At 40.2% G+C, this 17,683-nt stretch overlaps 1 protein-coding gene across 8 annotated transcripts in view; it reads right to left on the bottom strand.

The window, feature by feature from the left end:
• The window catches only part of EVI5 (ecotropic viral integration site 5), a gene marked incomplete at its 5' end in the record, with an annotated part of 180,047 nt that overhangs the window by 130,356 nt on the left and 32,008 nt on the right, over nucleotides 1–17,683 (bottom strand). For all 8 annotated transcript variants that reach the window (XM_084873411.1, XM_084873412.1, XM_084873413.1 and 5 more), the window contains 3 exons: nucleotides 5,309–5,383; nucleotides 6,158–6,382; nucleotides 7,019–7,208. In XM_084873411.1, coding sequence (XP_084729537.1) covers nucleotides 5,309–5,383; nucleotides 6,158–6,382; nucleotides 7,019–7,208 — 490 coding nt within the window. The remainder of the gene's footprint in view (nucleotides 1–5,308; nucleotides 5,384–6,157; nucleotides 6,383–7,018; nucleotides 7,209–17,683) is intronic.

Raw genomic sequence — 17,683 nt, 5'->3', positions numbered from 1 at the left:
ACCCCACTTCCAACCTTCCCAAAACCTCTTCCACAGAACTTTATAGAACTCATAATCTGCCATCAACAAAATATCCTAACAATATCCTCAATCTCTTTATCAAATGTTCTTTCACCTTGTTTTCTCATTGAAATCTGGCTTTCCCTTAAGAACATTTGGCACCCAAAGCTGGCTCTCCCCCGAGGTGGCTGTTTTACCCCCCACAGCACTGAAAGAAGCCCTGGGTAGAGAGGTACATAGCCGTTCTTGAACCTCATTGCCACTTCCACAGCATTAAGTCCCCATTCTCTTGAAACACATACCAGCAGACATTACCCATGACTCCTCTTTTTTACAGCATCTACAAACCTGTGGATCATCCCCTCAAACCACACTCACTTTCATGTGTTTTAAAGACACCTCTGGCCTCGGACACCTCTGGCTTCCTGTGCTCCAATGATCTTGGCAGGCAGTTACTAGCTCAGGTTCTACAGCCACTCTTCCTAAGGTAGAACTCCCACTAACAGCTGTATGACCTTCAGCAAATTATTTAACTTCTCAGTTGCTCAGCTTTACCACCTATCAAATGGTTATAATAATAGCACTTATTTCACAGGGATGCAGTGAAGACTAATGTACATAAAGTATTTACAATGATCTGACCTTGCAGTCCTCTCATTCGTTTATACACTACCTTAAATCTGTTCCCATTTCCCTACTCTGCTCACTTTACTGTTACATGTATTCACACTTAAATCCACAATTACTTTGTCTTTCTCTCTCAGTTATAATCCCAACTGCAAAACTCCACCTTTAGATAAATCCAACCCTGTAACTACATTTAGGCAGCTGAAAGTGTCTGGATGGGTAAAATGAAAGCACTTAGCCCTGCTGGCTGGTCTCACTATGAATTTAGGACCACTAATCTCAGTGGATCTTTAATGCTATCTGGTATACTTTATTTCCTAATTCAATCACTCATTCTAGAGCTTTTCAAACTTTCTTCCCACTCGTCTCTAATGACCTTGTTTGCTAAGTCAATATTTTTTAATAGAAGCAATTATAAGAAAATTAGCCCATTCTCACGACACCACGTCTACCTGCATCTGAACTCATTTTTACAGCCTTTAGTCTCTCTTCCATCTATCAGCCTGGACATTTCCCCCAATTCCATCTCATATTTCCACCTCATATTTCATCTCATATTTCACATTTATATATCCACTTGGATGTCCAACAGACATCTTAAATCACACTTCTAATTTCCTGCTACTTCTTGTCCAATACTTCTGCTCAAAAACCTTATGAGTCATCATTCCTCCTTTCTCTTCTACTCCACATCCAATCTGCTGGTTCTACATCCAAAATATCTCAAGAATCAACCACTTCTCATCATAACACCTAGTCCAAACCATTATCGAGTGAGTAGCATTTCACAGTCTGGGCAACCGCAAGGCTTCCTCACTGGCCACTCTGCTGCCTCCCTTGTGCTCCCTTCCCAACAACCTATTCTCCATACATCCTGGGGCTGCCAGAGTGACCCTTTCAATTCATCATTTCAATCATTTCACTCCACTGCTCAAAGCAAAAAGCCTCTCCAGTGTCTTTTCATATCCTGAATAAAAGCCACAATCTTTATAGGTCCTAATGACATGACCCATACCACTTCTCCAACCCCATCTCCTACCACTACCTTCCCTTCTCCACTTCTCCTCCAACCCCAGTACGAATTCATCTCCCCATTTTTGGCTTACAAAAATTTCTTCTCTTGTGAGCATACCAAAAAAAGTTTCATCCCACCCAGGAAGCATGATTCAGTGGCTGAGCATCAATCTATGAACCAGGAGGTCACAGTTGGAGCACATGCCTGAGTTAAAGACTCAATCTCCTGTATGGGGACAGCCAATCAATGATTCACTCTCATCATTTTTTTAGTATATTTTATTGATTTTTTTACAGAGAGGAAGAGAGAGGGAGAGAAAGTTAGAAACATCGATGAGAGAGAATCATTGATCAGCTGCCTCCTACACACACACACACCGCCCGCCCCCCCCCCCCCGGGGTTGTGCCCGCAACCAAGGTACATGCCCTTGACCGGAATCGAACCCGGGACCTTTCAGTCCACAGGCCGACACTCTATCCACTGAGCCAAGCCAATAATGGGAGTGTTTCAGCCACTCCCATTATTAATGTTTCTATCTCTCTCTCCCTTCTGCAAAAAAAAAAAAAAAAGTTTCATCCCACCTAGCTGGTTTGGCTCAGTGGACAGAGCATCAACCTGTGGACTGAAGGGTCCCAGGTTCGATTCCAGTCAAGGGCACATGCCCAGGTTGAAGGCTCGATCCCCAGTGGGGGCCATGCGGGAGGCAGCCGATCAATAATTCTATCTAATCATTGATGTTACTCTCTCTCTCTCTCTCTCTCCCCCCTCTCCTTTCCTCTCTGAAATCAATTTTTTTAAAAAAAGTTTAATCCCTCTCCCCTCTGTAATAGCAATAATATAGGAATTGGGAGAGGTTTAAAAATTGCGATATTAAAAAAAAATAAGTTGAAGTGATTGTATAAAAGACCAAAAGGCAATAGACAAAAAGTCACTGGATCCTTCTCCAATATTAAAACAATGTTCACAAAGTGAAAAGGAGTGACACCAAATAAAATATAAATATGAAGAACAATCACCCAGTTGTTTTTTAGTTATTCCTTTCTATTAGAAAAAAATACGACCATTTGAGTCTTAGAGTACTGTACTGCTACATATTTTTTCTGTGAGAGTTAATAAGAATCCATATCATTTGCAAAGGTCTAATGGGGACATATCTACCTAATTTTATAGACTACTAAGATATACACAAAACATACATACCCAACACCTTTAACTATTTTAATACAACATGAACTAAATAATCTAATGCTGCAAAAACATTTTTTACAGATTTTTTTAAAATATATTTTTATTGATTTCAGAGAGGCAGGGAGAGAGGAAATAGAAACATCAATGATACAAGAGAATCATTGATCAGCTGCCTCCAACAGCTGACCTAGCAAGCTCTATAGGATGCCTAAGAGCATCTGTGGACTGAAGGATCCCAGGCTCAAGCCTACTGGGGATTGAGCTCGTAAGCCGGCCATATGCCCTTGACCAGAATCGAATCCAGGACTCTTCAGTCCGCAGGCTGACACTCTATCCACTGAGCCAAAAAGGCCAGGGCAGCAAAAACATTCTTTTTTATTTTTTTAAATTCTTTTTTGTATAAAGTATTACATATGACATTATAAATGTTCCTTTTCCCCCAATGACCTCTCCCCGGCCACCCCTACCCCCAGCACATGGCTGTGTACACTGGTTATGCTTATATATGCATGCATACAAGTCCTTTGGTTGATCTCTTAATTCCCCCTCTCCCGTGAAAATATTCTTAAGCTAGTTGTGGGAGGCAATACAGCATAGGGTATAAGAAAATAAGCTTTAAAAACAAAGAGAAGGGCTTTTGAATTTGGTTGTACCACACTTCCTAGCTTAGGACCCTGAGCTATTAAATTATTGTGTTGGTAGTATAATAGCTGCAAGTGACAACAGTAAATCAATCCATAATAATAAAAGCCTAATATGCTAATTAGACTGGACGTCCTTTCAGATGTCCTTCTGGGACGAAGCCAAAGCTGCAGTGGCAGGATCCAGCAGGCAGCTTCGAGGGAGGGATCCAGGCAGCCACCTCCGGGCTGCCAGAGAGAGATCCAGGCAGCTGCTTCGGCTAGGAGGGAGAAATCAAGGCAGCCACCGCAGCTGCAACGGCCTACTCTTGCACGAATTTCATGCATCGGGCCTCTAGTAATTGAATAAAAGTGAGCATTGCCACCAGCCCTGCCTGCAGCGTCATGAAGAAAAAATGTGACGGCTCCTTAGGCATCCTATAGAGCTAGCTAGGTCAGCTGCTAGAGTACTGACTCAGCTCAAGTAGAGAAAAACTGCTTTTTAGATCATCAATACAAATGTTATTTCGGAGCTAATATGAAAGTAAAAGAAACAGAATTGTGACAAAAATCTCTGGACTTATAACAGGGATGTTTGAGTTCAACAGTGAAAGGCCTACCAATACTAATCAATTACAAATTGGGAAAATCACAATGTTGTAAAACAGCTATACTTCCAACATTAACATTTCTAGTTTTGTTTTTTTTCTTATTATTTATAACCTAATGTTAGAGATATCCTGCAATAACAACTTCTGGGTGCAATTCTTCTATTATAAAGCAAAGTAAAAACCACTCATTTTTATTATAAACCAGTGTCTCTGACATCAAGTTTTTGAGACTCAAAAATGTGTACAGCCATAATACTTATAGAGCTTTAAAACTCAGGTAGAACTGTTAGCTAATTGAAGCAAAGTATTAGGAAACATAGTTTTTGAATATTATTCTACTTTTCTCTATCATGATATGTAATGTTGGGAAGTCATTTAATTTTTATTGTCTATCTACTATGTGCCAAACATATGCTAGGCTTTTACATACATTACATCATATAGCCCTCACAATGAATCTGAAAGTAGACAAAATGACCTAATTAACACTCAGAGAGAGGTTAAATAATCTAATCCAGATTCATAGAACTCAGTGCAGAATTAAGATGCAAAAACTGGCCTATGTAATTCAAATCAAATTATTTCCAAGGTTTCCTTTCAGACTATATTTTAATCTGAGATAAATATAGAGTATGATGGACTTTTTAAATTTTTTTTAACAAGGCTGAAGAGATAACTACTCTATGACATTTCCCTTCAAAGCTAAGATTATCCTGTCCCTGACTTCTGAAAACATCCCATCCAAACCCACTCCAAAAGAAGTCACTGCCAACAGAAATATATACCATATCCCTGGAGTGAATGAGTACCACACTTAGAGCCTATAACAAGTCCTCAGCTCCATGACAAATAGAAGTCATAAATAATTTCCTAAGATATTGTACAACATAACACTGCATACCAACACTTGAATCATGTTTTCCCCTGGTTGAGAAAAGATTATTTCTCCTTAAATATTGACATGTAAGTCAAGATATAAAAGTAGATACAGGCATTTATAAATACTATGGTCCAAATGTAAATACCGAAGAGATGAAATTTCATTTAGTGGAGGACATTATAGCATATTATTTTCAACAATTTTAGTAGTCTTTTAAATACTCTTAATTAAATTGTGCCTAGGAAAAAATGTCCAATAGCAACTTACATTTAATTTTTTTTTAAAAAAAAAAAGGATACTTTTTAAATTCTTCAATGCAAGTTTAAGAAATAACTTAATTGGACATTTAACATTTGTACTACCTTACCTGCATAAGCAGCAATCCAACTATAAAAGCACTTCCTTGACAGTAACCAACCTCACGATCCACTAGAGAATATGCCTAAAAAGCAAAAAATATTCAAAATACTTTAATATATTATACTTTCCTTCTCTAAAAACTTAAAAATAGTAAAACAAGACTATTTTTTAGGAAAACTCTTAGTTGCTTGTTGTAAATGTTATACTATAAATATTTAATAAGCAAATAATTATATCAATTTTTCTTTTGACAATTTCCCAATTAGAAACTAACAATTCATGAGGGCAAAAAAAGAAAGAAGTTTGTACTTGGGAAAGTAACAATACTTAAAAATAATTTAATATGTATATTAAATAAAAATAAGACCACAAGGTAAAAAAAAACTTTGGCAAAATATAAATGGTTTAATAAGAAACCAGTATTTCACAGGGGTAGTTGTAAGGGAAAGATACTGTGAAAAAGGAAAGGGAATACTGAAGAAAAATTACAATGGCACAGACTTTCAGTGGCTAAGAGCTCTTAATAACACTGACCGCAGCAAATAGAAAAATTTGTTCCCAAATAGTGAAACTCATAGAAGGTGAATATTCATTTTCATAGGGGATCTCTCAATGTATAGTGATTTCTAGGCTATTTGATTTTGGCCAACTAATTCTGAGCAATGTAATAAATCTTCTAATAAGTTCTAAACTAGACTGTAATGTAGCATCAGTATTAAAACAAAAATTATGCTAAAGCCAAATTTATTGCCAAAGCAACTGATTATCTGGGTGAGAGTTCATGCTTCATTGTGGAAAATGTATACTTTCAACCTTCTGAGAAGTCACTTCATTTCGAAAAATAAATAGAACTTACCTTCATTACATTAAATAAAACCTCCTGTCCAAAGCTATCTTTTTCCTTAAAAAAATTGTGTTCGGGATAAGTTCTAGCAATGTCCCTCCGGATCAATTTTTCACAAGGCGAAGTCATTTTCAGGAGTTCCGCATACTGATCCTTGATTGGCATACTTTGTGCACTGCATAAAAGTTGCCAAACTATTGCTCTAAAATGGTGGGGTATCCCTTTACGAACAAGTTCCTAAAAATAAAAGTAAAATTTTTAAATGAATTACTTAAGTCTCCTACCTTGAAAACCAAAGAAGACTTATTAGGGTTTGAAAGAGTGGAAAACTTTAATAAAGTTTATAATTCACAAAGCTAGTTTTACAAGACTTGGGAACCTTTTAACCAATACTAAGATTTGGCCCCTGGGGGTGTCCTGTTCTGGCTGGGGAAGGAAGGGCTATAATGTTATAAATTCTTAGAATCTCACTCAAAGTATGATCTCTAAAGGTACTAAGGACTCAAAGCTGTGAATGGCAGTACAATAACATCATCTTATAAAGGGCTGTTATCAGACCAAAAAATAAAAAGGTTATGTATTAAAAATGCAAATAGGATGTCACAACTTCATCTCTGAATCTATAAAATGATAGAATTTTATCTCGAAAATAACTTTCCTACCTATATATTTCTACAATTAGGAGACTTCTATAACAACTGATATTTACAAATCAAAACTTCTATGAGGACAAATAAATGAAAACATATAAAGGACACTTGTTTATTATTATAGTACTTGGAAAGTAGTTAAATCTGAATTTTAATCCTCTATCAATCCATGAATGATTCCCTTTAGGATAAGAGAAAGAACTTCAACAAAGAATATGAATACCTTAATGTGTTTTTCCTTCTTTTTGTGCACATCTTCCCATTCATTAACAAGTCTTCCCCAAAGTATCCAAGAATCTTCTTCAAGGTGGCTGAGGTTGCTAGAGGCTGATGAACTTGACACAAGGGAGGAGCCACTGTTTCTTCTTGATCCATTTACAGATTTCAAAGACTTACTATCCGTCTCTAACAATCTAAAACATAATTAAAAATTGCTCAAAATCTAATTTCACAGTGATACTAGATAAACTAATGAAGTACTTTTAGAGTTTCACTCTAGCAATTTAGCCATAGTTCTAACATTTGTGTAATTTCAGTAACATTTGGCTGACAACTATAAAATTACTGCTGTATTTTTCGTCTAAGCATAGTAATTTCAAATTTTGAAACAGTAAATTATGTTAAATATTTTAGTCCTATTAATCCCATCATAATGTCCCTTCATCTCCAATTAAAATTAAAATTTGGAGAAATTTATGAGAAAAGTGGTTGGGAGGATTTCAGGAAAAAAGAATCTATACTTGGAAAAGCTATAATAAATGCTATGGAAGAACTCATCCTATCATGTTTACAATATGTCCAATACTTAAAAAAAAAAAAAGGAAAAATTAAACAAATCCCTTCTCTTTTTTCATTTTACTTCACAACCAGGTATAACTAATCTATAACGAAAAGTGTTTTGTTCAGACCATGCAGCTTGTTATAAAAAAAAAAAAATGAATAATACTAATAATAAAATTGGAAAGACTTCATTTACTTTTTTTTTTTAATATATTTTATTGATTTTATACAGAGAGGAAGGGAGAGAGAGAGAGCTAGAAACATCGATGAGAGAGAGTCATCGATCAGCTGCCTCTTGCACACCCCCCACTGGGGATATGCCCGCAACCAAGGTACATGCCCTTGACCGGAATCGAACCCGGGACCCGTCAGTCCCCAAGCTGACGCTCTATCCATTGAGCCAAACCGGTCTCGGCTCATTTACTTTTTATACACACATACATTTGTATTTATGTATAATTCTGGATTCTCTTGAAAAGTAAGATAGAGCAAAACCAGGCCCATAATCCTACACAGCAGGGGTCCTCAAACTTTTTAAAGTGGGGGCCAGATCACAGTCCCTCAGAGAGCTGGAGGGCCGGACTATATGAACTACTAATTCCTACTGTAACACCTCAGCTGCGCTCACTGCCCAAAAAACCTGGCGGGCCGGATCAGACTCCTCTGCGGGCCGCATGTGGCCCACGGGCCGTAGTCTGAAGACCCCTGCTACACAGGAACAACAAGTTATAGTGAACAGGAGCTTTTATCCACTCAATTGCCCAAAAATTCCGTCCAACTAAAAGCTGTTATTTATCAGTGGGCTTGCACTGTTAAACTGAGACCTTTCCATTCAGAAAGTCCTGTTAGCCTTTCAGTTTAGAACCCTGTGTTTCTTCCTTTTTTGTAGAAAGATGGGTTGAGATAAGGTTTGAGATCTATTCCAGGCCTCATCACAACATCAAATCCATACTATTTCTTTCATATATACATCAACATAACTGGATCAAATCCATACTATTTCTTTCACATATACATTGAAAGACTGGAAAATATGGCTCTATCATTATAAAGATGTAAATTGTATGTCATTCAAATAAGGGTCCTAAAACATCTACTTGTATGAACATGGCTACCACTCACTTCCAGGAACTCCTTCAGAAAGTAATATGCTTTCTGAAATGCTCCTAATACTAACTTATGATATATTAAAAACCAACACAGGAAAAAAAAAAAAAAAAAAAAAAAAAAAAGCATGTTTCAAACACTGTTTAGCAGATTACAGAAAGAAATATCCTTTGTGAAAAGATGAGATGGGAGGATCCAAGATGGCTACACAGGTAAACACCTAACCGCAGCCGCACCCAACAATTTCAAAAAAATACAACTAAAATATAAAATGGACATTGCCCAGAGCTACAGGAAGTCGGCTGACTGAAAATTCTACAACAAGAAGGAAAGAAAAACCAGAAGGAAAATCAGAGGAGCTGCAAAAGCCTAAGGTACGGAGACATGCTGCGCCCGTGCGCGGAGAGGACGGAGCCGGAGAGGAGGGGGAGGCTGAGTACCTGGCTGGCGTTCCCTAGGAGGAAGGAAATAAAAGCTCCGGACTGGACTGAACCCCAGTCCGACAGCGCTGAACCCCAGTTCTAGGCCAGACCCTGGGGATCCAGGCTCAAACAGAGGGAGACGGGGCTGTGAGGTGGAATCCCAGGGGAGCGGCGAAAAGCAGAGCCCCCGGAGACACGCACAATGCGCGCAGAGGACGGACTGTTGACTCTGATGCTAGATTGCCCTAGCGGGAAGGAGACAAAAGCTCCGGCCATGCTGAGCCCCAGTTCCGACTGCTCTGAACCCCAGTTCTAGGCCAGACCCTGGGGACCCAGGCTTAAACAGAGGGATCCTGGGCTATAAGGCGGAATTCCAAGGGAGTGGCAAAGGGCAGAGCCCCCGGAGTCGCGCACATTGAGCGCAGAGGACGGACTGACTCTGATGCTAGACTGCCCTAGCAGGAAGGAGACAAAGGCTCCAGGCTGGGAGGAGCGCAATGAGGAGCCAGAGCCACCGCCAGTGCCGGCAAGCCGGGCCCGGGCAAGGAGCCGGGCGACGGGGCCCCCAGGGGGGAAATGCCGCTGGGCCCTCGACCGCTGATCGCGGGCCACAGAGCCGAGGCCGGGGGCTGCTTCCTGGGCGGCGCCGACCCCGGCAACAGGCTGAAGCTGCGCAGGAGGCCGAGGAGAACAAAGGGGCCCCGCGGGCCAGCCTGCTGAGCTTCCAGGATGAGGAGGAAGAAAACAAAGAAGTTTTCAATGTGAAGAAATCAAGTTATAGCAAAAAGATAGTAAAATTACTTAAGAAAGAATACAAAGGAGATCTTGAAAAATCGAAGATTAAAACAGAACTCAATTCAGCAGCCAACATTACAACATAAATGCGTTTTTAAAAAAAAGACAGAATGTTGGAGCGGCGGCAGCCAGGCCCAGAGTGGCCAGGCCCAGGGCAGTGGCAGCCGGGCCTGGAGCAGCAGCAGCTAGGCCCAGAGCAGCCAGGCTGGGAGAGGCCAGGCCCAGAGCAACCGGGTCGGGAGCAGCCAGGCCCGGAACAGCAGCAGCCATGCCCGAAGCCGCAGCAACCGGGCTCCAAGCAGCAGTGGCCAGGCCCAAAGCAGCCGGGCACAGAGCAGCCAGGCCCGGAGCAGCAGCATCCAGGACCGGAACGGCAGCAACCGGGCCCCAAGCAGCAGCGGCCAGACCCGGAGCAGCTGGTTGTGGAGCGGCCCGGAGCAACAGAGGCCAGGCCCGGAGCAGCTGGGCCCAGAACAGCTCGCTCCTCGCCTGCCCATGCCCCAGGGATGTTTCTCAGACATGGCTGGAAACTTTTGGGGGAACTTGAGGGTTTGCTGAATCAAGTGATGGAGGCTTAGAGCTGGATGTGTTGAGTCGTTGTAGCGCTGGGGTGTTGATCTGTGAGCACCTTGTGTGGGGTCTGGATGAGGTTAATTGATCTATTTGGAAGTGTCTTTTGTGTGAAGTGTATCCTTGGGCATGTGGAGGTATTATTGATTTGAGAAAATGCTAAGTAATTGATTTACTACCTGAAAAATTTAACCCTTTGCACCCCGCTGTCCCCTCTCAAGGGACATCAGAATTCTAGCATATCACTCGGATGTCCCCTCTCAAGGGACATTGCAGTTTATTAGTGATTACGGGGAATTGAGTTATTTCAACGCACGTTTCCGCCGCAAAGTAGCGTCGAATAGCTGGTAGCCAATGTCCAGAATGGTTCGGAGTGCAAAGGGTTAAAGTTCTGAAAGTTTAAGGTCTCTTGCCAAAAAGAGGTTTTAAAGTTAACACCTTAATTTTAATGGAGAAAGGGGAGGACAAGCCCTTCCCTCCCAGAACAGGTAATCTAATTCCAGCCAGCAGCTATCTTTAAACAATGTGTTCATTTATATTTGAATGTCTTTTGATAGCCTAAGGGCAAGTTTACATGTAAACAAGTTTGCTTCTCAGTTCCCAGGGCAGAAAAAACAAGGTTTAAAATTATTAGATTTTAAAATTTATTCTTAAAAATATAAAAGTTTATTAATTAAAAAAAACAAGGAAATTAAAAAACCTGATGAACAATATTAACTGTTGATTATAACAGAATCAGAGATACGGGAGGGGAGTGGACTGACAATTCTCGGGGGAAAGGGGAGTGGTGGATGGGGAAGAGACTGAACATAAACTGTGCACCTATGGATGAAGACAATGGGGCGTGGGGAAAGGGCAGAGGGTGGGATGGGAACCTGGTGGAGGGGGGAAGAAATGAGAAACCTTTGTAATAATATGAACAATAAAGATTGATTTAAAAAAAAAAAAAAAAAAAAAAGAAAGAAATATCCTTTGTGAGACAGATTTATATCTTACTCATCTTTACATCCCTAAAAGCGTTTAGTTCAGTGTAAAATAGATGAAATACTGACTGATTTGAAATAAAATGAAAACCCCTATATTAGAAAACCTTCAAATTTAAGATGTCCTATTCAATAACAATAATATAAATTGGGTAACAACTATCCTTATTCATAGAGTAATATAATACACTAGAGGCCTGGTGCACAAAATTCGTGCACAGGATGGGACGGGGGCGGGGGAGAGGTGTCTCTCAGCCCTGCCTGCACACTCTCCAATCTGGGACCTCTCAAGGGATGTCTGACTGCCCATTTAGACCCAATCCCGGTGGGATCAGGCCTAAACCAGCAGTCGGACGTCCCTCTCACAATCTAGGACTTCTTGCCCCTAACTGCTTCTGCCTGCCAGCCTGATCACCCCCTAACCACTCCCATGCCAGCCTGATTGATGGCTAACTGCTCCCCTGCCGGCCTGTTTGCCCCCAACTTCCCTCCTCTGCTGGCCTGTCACCCCTAACTGCCCTCCCCTGCAGGGCTGATCGCCTCCAACTACCCTTCCTTGCAGGCCTAGTCCCTCCCAACTACCCTCCCCTGCTGGCCATCTTGTGTCCACGTCGGGCAAGGATTTTTGACCACATGGGGGCAGCTATTGTGTGTTGGAGTGATGATCAAACTGCATATTACTCTTCTATTAGATAGGATAGAGGCCTGGTGCATGGGTGGGGGCCAGCTGGTTTGCCCTGAAGGGTATCCTGGATCAGAGTGGGGGTTCCCTTGGGGCATGGGGCAGCCTGGGCGAGGGGCCTGTGGTGCTTTGTAGGCCAGCCATGTGCCCTGGTGACCCAAGAGGAGGCCCTGGTATCTGGAATTTATTTACCTTCTAAAATTGAAACTTTATAGCCTGGAGCAGAGCCAAGCCTCCTGCTCACTCTGTGGCTGGCAGCCATTTCTATTTGGATTTGTTTACCTTCTATAATTCAAACTTTGCATCCTTGAGTGGAGGCCTAGATCGGCAAGGACAGGCAGAAAGTTTGGCTTCTTCCGTTGCCTGGGAAACCCAAGCCTCCCTCCTGTTCTCTGTGGCTGGTAGCCATCTTGGTTGGGTTTATTTGCATACTCGCTCTGATTGGCTGGTGGGCATGGCTGGTGGGTGTAGTGGAGTGATGGTTAATTTGCATATTATTCTTTTATTAGGTAGGATTTTCATTGCAAAAATAATTTAAATAAAATGTCCCAAATATTGTTAAAAATAGAAAGATGAATACAGCAGTCAAATTAAGGGTCAACTATTGCCATAAATATTCTTATTAAAAAAACCATAATGATGACATTTTGACTTTAATTATTTTTCCCCTATGGATCATAATATATCTTACAGAAAAATTATTGTACATACGTAATTTTATATATGATTCTAAACCCTAAGAATTCCAAATGAAGTAGAAAAACAAACTTTACTAAAATAACCCTTACCTAAGTTCTTTGTTTCACTTATTTATTAAATGCTTGCTATGTCAAATAATTAACTATATCACTATCATCAACAGAGACATTCAGTTAAAAAGAATCTAGTGTTATTTCCTAATATAAGCATAAGTATGAGATACAATGGAAGTATAAATGAAAAGGTACTTAAACAGAAGGCTTTTAGAGAGTCAGAAAGGTCTCACATTGCCAAATTGCAACTTTCAGAATAGATAGGAAATGCCAAGTGAAATTCATGGAATGATAGCAAAGCTATCACTCAGAAATGAAATTGAAACAACATATACAAATAGACAAAATTGTGAGAAATATTTATAAATGAAATACTTCAAATAAAGATATCACATTATTTAAAGATATTGTACCTGCCTTAACTCACACAATGACTTAAATACAAAAATGACTTAAAATGGAAAATACGGCTGACTATAAACGCTAAATTATCAAAATCCTTGAAGAAACCAGAAAAAAGTCTTCACAACCTTGGAGTAGGCAAAATTGGTTAATGGGGGAAAAGGAAATAGAAACCATAAAAGAAAAAATGAATAAAAATTCAAAACTTAAAATGCTCTTTGCTTGAAAATATAGCCTTTATATATATAAAAGCCTAAGCAACTGACCAACCGGCCAACCAGTAGCTATGATGCGCACTGACCACAAAGGATCAGATGCTCAACTAAGAAGTGGAAACAACAGGCAAAGAAACATGGACAGACTGATGGATCTCAGAGGGAAGGCGGAAGAAGGGCAGGAAGAGATTAACCAAAGATTTTATATCCATACTGGAGACCCAGTGCAGATTCGTGCCCCGGGGGGGTCCCTAGGCCTCCCCTGCAGGGATCGGTCCAAAACCGGTTATCCGACATACCCAAGGAGTCCTGTATTGTGAGAGGGTGCAGGCCGGACTGAGGAACCCCAACTGGCCTGGAGGTCAATTTCTCCCAGTGATACCAGCAACAATCAAGGCTTAAGTACAACAAGACTGTGCACACAGCCCACAAATGGGTGCACCAAGAGTGTCCCCCTCAGGTAACTGGGGAGGCTGAGCCACTGGGCCCTATAGGACACATAGCACACAAAACCACTCTATCAACTCAGGGAAGCAGCCAAAATGCAGAGACAAAGAAACAGGTCACAAATGACAGAAATGGAAGAAAGCAAAAGACTGAATATAGAGTTCAAAACCACAGTTATAAGGTTTTTCAAAAATCTCCTAGAAAAGGCCAATAAATTTAGCGAGACCCACAAGGATAAGAAAAAGGACCAACTAGAAATTAAACATACACTGACTGAAATTAAAATAAATATTCAGAGAGCCAACAGCAGACTAGAGGAACGCAAGAATCAAGTCAAAGATTTTGAATACAAAGAAGCAAAGGACACCCAACTGAAAAAACAAAAAGAAAAAAGAATCCAAAAATATGAAAATAGTGTAAGGAGCCTCTGGGACAACTTCAAGCATACCAATATCCAAATTATGGGGGTCCCAGAAGAAGAGAGAGAGCAAGATACTGAAACTATTTGAAGAAATAATCACTGAAAATTTCCCCCACCTGGTGACAGAAATAGACTTACAAGTCCAGGAAGCATACAGAACCCCAAACAAAAGGAAGGAATCCAAAGAGGACCACACCAAAACACATCATAATTAAAATGCCAAGAGCAAAAGACAAAGAGGGAATATTAAAAACAGCAAGAGAAAAATAGCTAGTTACCTACAAGGGAGTACCCATATGATTGTCAGCTGATTTCTCAACAGAAACTATGCAGGTCAGATGGGAGTGGCAAGAAATAATCAAAATAGCAAGAACCTACAACCAAGAAGATTACTCTACCCAGCAAAGCTATCACTCAGAATTGAAGGTCAGATAAAGAGCTCCACAGATAAGAAAAAGCTAAAGGAGTTCATCACTGCCAAACCAGTATTATATGAAATGCTGAAAGGTATTCTTTAAGAAGAGGAAGAAGAAGAAAACGGTAAAGATAAAAATTATGAACAACAAATACATATTTATCAATAAGTGGATCTAAAAGTCAAGTGAATAAAAAATCTGATGAACAGAATAATCTGGTGAATATAATAGAATCAGGGGCATAGAAAGGGAGTGGACTGACAATCCTGGGGGAGGTGGGGAGGATGTGGGAAGAGACTGAACAAAAATCATACACCTATGGATGAGGACAGTGGGAGTGGTAAGAGCAATGGGTGGGGTGGGAACTGAATGGAGGGGAGTTATTGGGGGGGGGGATAAAAATAATTGTAATAATCTAAACAATAAAGATTTACTTTAAAAAAAAAGAATTCAATCACTTTGGCAATTCTTTTTCTTTTTTTTAATATATTTTATTGATTTTTTTTTACAGTGAGGAAGGGAGAAGGATAGAGTCAGAAACATCACTGAGAGAGAAACATTGATCAGCTGCCTCCTACCACTCCCCCCCACACGGGGGGGTGTATCCAAAACCAAGGTACATGCCCTAGGACCTTTCAGTCTGCAGGCCGATGCTTTATCCACTGAGCCAAAACAGTTTTAGCAACTTTGGCAATTCTTTATAAACTTTAATAATTTTCATATGACCCAGCAAGAAAAATGAAAACATGTCCACAAAAAGATTTGCAGTTGAAAGTCCATATAAGTTTTATTCATAACTAGTGGTCCAGGGGTAGGGGTGAGGAGCGTCCCTCAGCCCGGCCTGCACCCTCTCCAATTTGGAACCCCTTTGGGGATGTCTGGGACCACTGGCTTCTAAACATTCACCTGCCTGATAGCCCTTAACCACTCTGCCTGCCAGCCTGCTCATCCCCAACTGCCCTCCCTCACCAACCTTCTCGCCCCCAAATGCTCCCCCCGTCGCTGTCCTTCTTGCCCCCAACTGCCCCCCCTGCCAGCCCGCTTATCCCCAAATGCCCCCCATGCTGGCCTGATTGCCCCCAACTGCCCCCCCTGCCAGCCTGATCACTCCCAACTGCCCCCCCCCCCCCGCCAGCCTGCTCACCCCCAACTACCCTCCCTGCTGGCCTGATCGTCTCCAACTGCCAACCCCTGCCAGCCTGCTCACCCTCAACTGACCCCCCTGCTGGCCTGCTTATCCCCAACTGCCCACCCCTGCCGGCCTGATTATCCCCAACAGCTCTCCCCTCCTGGCCTAATCACCCCTAACAGCCTCTGCCTCGCCACCATGGCTTTGTTCAGAAGCATGACCGGAAGGTCTCCTAGTCTAATTAGCATATTACCCTTTTATTAGTATAGAAGATAGCCAAAACTCAGAAACAACCTAAATGTCCAGAAAATAAATGATGAAATTGTGATATATTCATGCATTAAAATACTAAACAAGAAAAAGAAACAAACTGCTGATATATATATTAATATGGATGAATCTCATAAACATTAGATTGAGTGAAAGACAGATGAAAGAGAGTACATATTATATGATTCTACTTATATGAAGTTCAAGAACAAGCATATTATAATTCCAAAAGAAATATAATGCGGGCCTCTTATATAATTTTAAATGTTCTAGTAGCTGCATTTAAAATAAAACAAAACAGGTTAAATTCATTTTAACATTTTATCAAGTACAGGCAAAATAGTTTAACGTGTAATGAAAAATTTTAATGAGATAAGTCTTTAAAAAACAATCAACTCTTCAAAATCTGGTGTATATTTTACTCAGACAATATTGCAATTTAGATCACTAAAATTTGAGGTGCTCATTTGTCACATGTGGCAGTGACTACCATAATAGATAGTATAAAGATATATAAATTGAGGTTTAAAACATTCCTGCTTAGCATATCAAAAATAAAAGGTACAGCCGAGGCTGGTTTGGCTCAGTGGATAGAGCGTCGGCCTGCAGACTGAGGGGTCCCGGGTTCAATTCCGGTCAAGGGCATGTGCCTTGGTTGCAGGCACATCCCCAGTGGGGGTTGTGCAGGAGGCAGTTGGTCGATGTTTCTCTCTCATCGACGTTTCTAGCTCTCTAGCTCGCTCCCTTCCTCTCTGTAAGAAAAATCAACAAAATATATTTTTTAAAAAAGAAAAAAAAAAAAAAAAGCAAGTTAGAAACTTGACCTCTTTCTTCCTCTCTGTAAGAAATCAATAAAATATTTTTTTTAATTAAAAAATAAAAATAAAAGGTACAAAGATATAAAGTTTCAAACATTCCTCTTTACATATTAAAAAATAAAATGTATTTACTTTAAAACAACCCTTTCCATTTCCTCATCCTCCTATCTCAACCCCCAAAACCTACTAAAAAGCAAAGTCTGAATCAAGAGAATGTAAAAGGAAACAATATGGTTACAAAGCCAAACTTTTAAACCACTCAAAAATTAAATCAGCAACATTCATTTCCTTAATCACATTTGAACCATACCTCCATAAATCCATCTCTACCAAAGCCAAGAATACAAATTCTTTGTATTTTGAAAAATAACTGTCCAATTTCAATTTTAAGGCTATAAATTATTAACCTTCATCAAACAGATCTTTGACATTGTATCGAACCATTTCTTCACATCTTTCTGGGATTGCCACAAGTACTTATTTTTCAAAAGGGATAACTGCCAGAAAATTATAGGAAGGAAAAAGTATAATTATACAATTAGATATTTTCATGTTTCTCATTTTCATTTTCTAAAATAGTGCCATTTTTATACTTTCTGAATCAAAGAGAGTTAAGTAATACAACCAGAGATTCACCTACATTTGGAGAAGAGAAGGAAAAAATACTAAAAGAAAGCAT

Source organism: Pipistrellus hanaki (genome assembly GCF_964339955.1).
Source record: "Pipistrellus hanaki genome assembly, chromosome: 2".
NCBI classification, from domain to species: domain Eukaryota; kingdom Metazoa; phylum Chordata; class Mammalia; order Chiroptera; family Vespertilionidae; genus Pipistrellus; species Pipistrellus hanaki.
The sequence above is the reverse complement of the archived record's forward strand: the minus strand, read 5'-3'. Positions and strand labels throughout refer to the sequence as shown.